Genomic DNA, 6333 nt, shown 5'->3' on the forward strand with positions numbered 1-6333 from the left:
TTTTTTCGAAGTTCTTTTGAATTCTTAGGGTCCATTTTTGCTTTTTATAGGATGGAACTTTAGATCTTTCCATCCAGAAACTGATTTCTGGTGAGTTTTCTTTTTCTTGTTTGATGAATTTGTGGTCACACCTTTTTTCTTTTGCTTTTGTGGTTGGAATGGTCCTTTGCTGGGTTCTTTTTTTCTCTTACTGGTTTGATTAAGTTGTGTTTCTTCTCCAGCAGGTTTCTTCTTTCAGAGAAAGCAAGTCTGATGATAGAAAGTTCTATATATTCACAGCAACCAAGACTCTTCATCTGAGGACTGATTCTATAAGCGATAGAGCAGCTTGGTTACAAGCATTAGCATCTACAAAATGCATCTTTCCTCTCCGGTCGCTTAATGGGGATTTCTCCTTCATATCACCAAAGGATTTGTCCATATCAACTGAGAGGCTAAAGAAACGGTTGCACGAAGAGGGAATGAATGAGAATCTTGTAAAAGAGTGCGAACAGATCATGCTCTCAGAATTTTCTGAAATGCATGGACAAGTTCAACTTCTACATGAAGAACGGACTAATTTGATTGACGCATTGAGGCAGCTAGAGGTAAACTTAGTTTATTTCCTTAATGCTTTTCCTTTTTGGTTTGTGTGATATCTTGATGCTGTGCTCTTTGTTTCTTGTGAAACCCCTGTGCATATCTCATAGCCTGCAAGCTATATTTTTAGTGAAAACTATAGTTAGTCTCGGTTCAGGTTTGGTCTTAGTTGTGGCTGAACTTTGGAAATGGTCTTGACTTTGCTGTTGACTGGAATAGTGTGTAGTGCTTTCTAAATCTATATTTCAAAGTTTCACAACTGCGTAGTAAATATAAATTTTCACCTCTTTTTCTGAACTCATGAAAGAGGTTGGCGGGTTGGTATTATTGTTCAAGAATTTAATAAGAGTCCCCTATTGTCTCCTTGAAAACTCCTAAAACAGGTCATAGTCATATCACCTTGTAAAAACTATTGGTACACAGCGAATAGATTGCAATAGTTCTGGCCAAGTATAAGTTGCTGTCGAGTATCTGTTTCACATTTATTTTGTCCATCTTTTATGTGGATATGTGGAGTGTGGACCATGGTATTGACAAAATTATGAATTTGATACATCTTGATAAAAGCCTAAAAACGTGTTCGTGTGTCTTGGATTTGGATGTGGGGACCATAGTGTAATTTTGCAATTGGAGTGACATCTCTAGTCATGTTACTTTTCAGCGATTTTATCCATGTTGGCTACTGAATGATGAGAGTTTTCTTTTGTACAGGCAGCTAATCTCGAAGCTGGTGCATCAGGGAAGCATGAATTTCCAAGTTTAGGACGTGGAAAATATAGTGGTACATACTCTTAACGCTTAATCCCTCTTCCTTCTCTGCTCCAGTTTTGCTTTGATTATGAGAGTATGTGAAGTTTCTCTTCATCTGATTCGTTTTCTCAGTGTCCTGTTTTGTTCTTGTGGTCTTTATGTAATTGTAACGCATTGAATGCTTTCAGCTTTTCATGTTTTTTTCGCTTAATTGCCTAGGCATCCTTTGTAAGTTTGCTTGACATTATTTGGTTTCTAGAATGCAGCACAACTGCTTCATCTGATGGTAAACAAGAGTTTGAGGATGTATCTGAGGAAGATGAGCCTTCCTTCCATGACACAAAGGAGTACTTTAATGAACCTAATGTTGGTTCTGTTACAAATCTATCTACTTCTGGATACCCGAATATCAAGAGAAGAACAAAACTTCCTGATCCAGCTGAAAAAGAGAAAGGTGTCAGTCTTTGGTCTATGATCAAAGACAATGTTGGAAAGGATCTTACCCGAGTTTGTCTCCCTGTGTACTTCAATGAACCAATATCATCCCTCCAAAAATGCTTTGAAGACTTGGAGTACTCGCATCTTCTGGACCGAGCATACGAATATGGAAAATCTGTAAGTGACAGCAAAGTCTCTTACGACTTAATACTTATATAGTTGTTATATAACGTTCTCTTAATATTAAATTGACTTTAAGCATGTTGGATTATTAGGGAAATGGTCTCCTGAGAGCCTTATATGTTGCTGCTTTTGCGGTCTCTGGATATGCTTCCACTGAAGGCCGGCACTGTAAGCCATTTAATCCTCTGCTTGGAGAAACCTATGAAGCAGACTTCCCGGAAAAGGGGATCCGTTTCTTCTCTGAGAAGGTATGTCACATAAATTTTAACTCAAAGCTAGAATGCGATGAACATAATTGTTAGAATCTTTCCAAAGACTATAGAATATCCTTCTTTTGGTTATAATAGGTCAGTCACCATCCAACTGTTATCGCCTGCCACTGTGAAGGTAAAGGGTGGAAGTTTTGGGGTGACACTAACCTCAGGTCAAAGTTTTGGGGGAGATCGATTCAAGTCGAACCTGTCGGAGTTTTGACTCTGGAGTTTGATGATGGAGAAGTATTTCAATGGAGCAAGGTATATATAAACTACTACTTTCAAGTTGCTTTTGTAGATTTTGCTGTTGGCCCTGAAGTAACTTTGGACTTATCTTTGTTCTTAGGTAACATCAACTATATACAATATCATACTAGGTAAGCTCTACTGTGATCATCATGGGGTAATGCAAATCCGTGGGAACCGCCAATATTCTTGTACGCTCAAGTTTAAGGAACAATCCATTCTTGAGAGAAATCCCCACCAGGTGAGTCACAGTGAAATGCTCTGTATATGTAACCAATAATATTATAATTTCCAATGCATGTGGCAGCCGAATACTTAAATTATACGCATACGTAGGTAAATGGTTTTGTAGAAGACGTAGCTGGGAAAAAAGCAGCAACAATATTTGGTAAATGGGATGATAGCCTTTACTATGTTTCCGGTGATGGAATCAGCAAGACGAAAGTCAGTGATCCCGCATCAAATGCCTCGTTACTGTGGAAAAGGACTAAGCCACCGCCTAACATCACTAGATACAACTTAACCTCATTCGCCATTACTCTGAACGAGCTAACACCGGGTTTGCAGGTATGTTTAAGATGTATCGATCTTGGTTTTATTATGTATATGGAACCCTGTTTCTTCTAGACATGCTATGCCTAATCGTTTTCTATAGCCTTGTCTGATCTTGTGTTTCATTGGATCGAAAATTTAGGAGATTCTTCCTCCTACAGACTCTAGGCTCAGACCAGATCAACGGCATCTTGAGAATGGTGAATATGAGAAGGCGAACTTAGAGAAACAACGGTTGGAAAGAAGGCAAAGAATGGTATGTCACCGTAACATTTCACTAGTCCATGAACTTGCAGTTGTCATTCACTCATTTGAAATCCCTGAATGGCTTCGCTCTTACTGATTCTAGTGGTTTCACAATTAAGTTCTTTACATTTTTTGAAAATCTTTACCGTGAAATGGTTAAGTTATGTTCTAAGAATTATAATTGCTTGGTTTTTTTCTGCAGTCCCGGCAACTTCAAGAAAGCGGGTGGAGACCGAGATGGTTCGAAAGAGAAGGAGAAAGCGAAACCTTCAAGTACACGGGCGGTTATTGGGAAGCACGAGGACATAGAAATTGGGATGATTGCCCCGACATCTTTGGAGAGATCACAGAAGAGCTAGCGGATTCCGCTTAGAAAGCTTCTTGGTTTCCATTCCAGGTAACTATATAACTCATCCTACCAGCTCTTGTATCAGCAAAACACCCGAACCACCAAAGCCTAGTGTGATTTCAAAACAAAAACAACGTTCTTAAGATTTTTTTTTTCGTTTCTTTCATCAAATTTGCTGAAGAGAAGATCTTCATCCGGACCGCAATGGATTTGTTTACACAGCAGAATACGTCTTTGGACCATGGATCAAAAAGTTCAGGTCTTACTTCTCTGCATGAAACAGGGCGTAGAACAAGATCAGAATTCAGAAAAGCCTTTGGTTATACTTTTTGTAATCCTTATCTCCTAAAGAGTCCTCCTTCTTTTGAGTCTTAGAGTGTCACTGTAAAGTCTTTATCTCCTCTCTTCCTCTTTCATTCTCTATCTCCCCTCGTTAAATAGTTGAGATTAAGTGTAGGTTTGGTCATCATACATTTGGACAAGTTCATTTGTAATCCATTTGTATTTAACTAAAAAAGATATGAGTAATAAATATAAATCCAGGCAAAGACTACTTCCTAGTCCTCTTTTACAAACAACTGTAAACCATAAATTGATTTAAACCGATAAATTAAATTGGCTGACTAAAACAAACCGGTCAAAGTCAACGTGGAAGAAATAGCAAAATTGGATTTTGCAACTTGTCGTCTCCTCTATTATTAGTAAGATCAGACTGAGAAATTTGAATCCAAGAAGCAAATCGCAATAACCAAAAATGTCAGGAGTTTACGATAACCAAGCTGATATCTACTTAGACGCACGCCCTACCTATCCCTCCGATTGGTACTCCAAGCTCGCCGCTCTCTCTCACCGTCACAATCTCGCTTGGGACGCCGGAACCGGAAACGGCCAAGCCGCCATCGGCGTATGCATTCTCTCCTCCCTTTTTTACATTTTCCGATCTGTTTTTTTTTTCACTGATTTTAATTTGTATTGAAGATCGCGGAACACTACGAAAGAGTCGTAGCGACGGACGTGAGCGAGACGATGTTAAATCTCGGGAAACCGCACCCGAAAGTAACGTACCACCATACGCCGTCGTCGATGACGGAGGACGAGATGGTGGATCTAATCGGAGGAGGAGAGAGCTCTGTTGATCTGATAACAGTAGCTACCGCAGTACACTGGTTCGATCTCCCGAGATTCTACGCGGTCGCGAATCGTCTCCTCCGTAAACCAGGAGGAATCATCGCCGTGTGGAGCTACAACAATGATATGGCTGTGAGTCCCGAGTTCGACTCGTTAATGGCTCGGTTCAACGCTGAAACGTTGCCGTATTTTAAATTCCCAGAGAGTCGGTATTTTTTGGACGGGTACAAAACGCTGCCGTTTCCGTTTGAGAGCGTGGGCTTGGGCTCTGAGGGAAAGCCCATTGAGCTGGAGATGAAGAAAACGATGTCGTTCGAAGGACTCTTGCGGATTCTGAGATCGTGGTCTGCCGTTGGTGCTGCCAAGGAGAAAGGAGTAGATTTGTTGTCGGATAATGTAGTGAAAGAGCTCGAGACGGCTTGGGGTGGTTCTGAGCTTGTTCGAACCATTGTATACAAGACGTTCATGCTCGCAGGAATTGTTCGTTAGAATCTCTTGCTTCTTTTAAAATTGGGATGGCTAATGATAAATAAGTTTTAACCTAAGTTACGAAAAATAAATAAAAATAGAAAGATTCAAGTTTATTTTACCTTTTGTTCATTTGATACAACAGTTGAAGAACATCAAAAACAAACATGTGAAAACGTTACGAATGTTTTCACTTTATTTCAAGAACATAGATTTAGGTCACGTATAAATTATTAAAGGAACATATACTTTCAATGGCGGATCTAGAAAAATTGTTTGATGGGTTCAAAATAAATTCAAACTCATAATTGGTTGGGTTCAAACTGATTTATATTGAAAAAATTGGTGTAAATTAGAAGAATTTCAAAAATTTATTGGTGTCAATTGCACCCATAAGCTTCAATGTGCCTCCGCCACTGTATACTTTGCATGCACCATTAACTATTATTATTCGATATTACGGAATTTGTCTGCTTATATAGTATCATGAGAGGATTACGTGCAAGGAACATTTTGTCAAGCCCCAAAACAGTACATATCGGCCATATAGCCTTACAATATATATTTAAGGTAATATAAAAAATGTGTTCAGTCTACAAATGAAAGGTTTGGCAATGAAATTTATGTAAAACTTCGGTTCAGTCTTCAGTGTAAAGTCAAACTCCACAATTCATACCTTACTTTAATCGGTCATATATGTGCAATATCATGTATAGATCCGTATTGTCTTTTTTTTTTTTTTTTGGTGATTTTCAGTCATATCCAAAGTTCTAGGGGTATTAAGTATAATCTTGATAGCCAAGCAATTAGGAATATATATTTAGATTTCCTTTCGTTAGATATGCAGTTACATATCTTTAAGTTTGTATTTTGAATAAATAGAGACCTTTAGGTCACATAATCAAAAAATACAAATCATTGATCATATTTGATATTCTCTTGTCATGTGTTAATGTAAAATATCAGAAAAATGTGAAGAGATTTAAGTGATACTAGGTAATAACCCGTGCTGTTGCACAGAATGAAATTTTGGTTTGAGTTATTATATTGTAAATATATTTATTTAGTATAACATTTAAACTTATATTGGTTTGAATTTATCAAGTTTATGAAAGTTTAAAATAGTAATCATTTCAGCAT

General features: G+C 38.1%; 2 protein-coding genes across 6 annotated transcripts in view; both read left to right on the top strand.

Moving 5' to 3' along the window:
- Positions 1-4170, top strand: part of LOC104731254 (oxysterol-binding protein-related protein 2A) — a 7717-nt gene extending 3547 nt beyond the window's left edge. Inside the window, exons 1-11 of one of the 5 annotated variants that reach the window (XM_010450575.2) lie at positions 1-90; positions 222-587; positions 1291-1360; positions 1589-1944; positions 2043-2198; positions 2298-2465; positions 2551-2691; positions 2787-3017; positions 3145-3258; positions 3451-3645; positions 3784-4170. In XM_010450575.2, the coding sequence (XP_010448877.1) occupies positions 462-587; positions 1291-1360; positions 1589-1944; positions 2043-2198; positions 2298-2465; positions 2551-2691; positions 2787-3017; positions 3145-3258; positions 3451-3621 (1533 nt within the window). In that variant the 5' untranslated portion in view covers positions 1-90; positions 222-461 and the 3' untranslated portion in view covers positions 3622-3645; positions 3784-4170. Of the gene's footprint in view, positions 91-221; positions 588-1290; positions 1361-1588; positions 1945-2042; positions 2199-2297; positions 2466-2550; positions 2692-2786; positions 3018-3144; positions 3259-3450; positions 3646-3778 lie in introns of those variants that run through there. The other 4 variants (XM_010450577.2, XM_010450574.2, XM_010450579.2 and 1 more) reach the window with 4 other exon arrangements.
- Positions 4299-5314, top strand: LOC104731255 (putative methyltransferase DDB_G0268948). The gene is made up of 2 exons (XM_010450580.2): positions 4299-4501; positions 4576-5314. Exons 1-2 carry the CDS (start codon positions 4352-4354, stop codon positions 5212-5214), a joined length of 789 nt encoding a protein of 262 aa, XP_010448882.1. The 5' UTR covers positions 4299-4351; the 3' UTR covers positions 5215-5314.

The sequence above is a fragment of the Camelina sativa genome, chromosome 12 (assembly GCF_000633955.1).
Source record: "Camelina sativa cultivar DH55 chromosome 12, Cs, whole genome shotgun sequence".
Taxonomy (NCBI): Eukaryota; Viridiplantae; Streptophyta; class Magnoliopsida; order Brassicales; family Brassicaceae; genus Camelina; species Camelina sativa.

Excerpts from the sequence above, each read along its gene's own strand:
- LOC104731255 (XM_010450580.2), top strand. The coding sequence starts at position 4,352 with ATGTCAGGAGTTTACGATAACCAAGCTGATATCTACTTAGACGCACGC. Across the intron at positions 4,502-4,575 it reads ACGGCCAAGCCGCCATCGGC|ATCGCGGAACACTACGAAAG; the intron begins GTATGCATTCTC and ends TTTGTATTGAAG.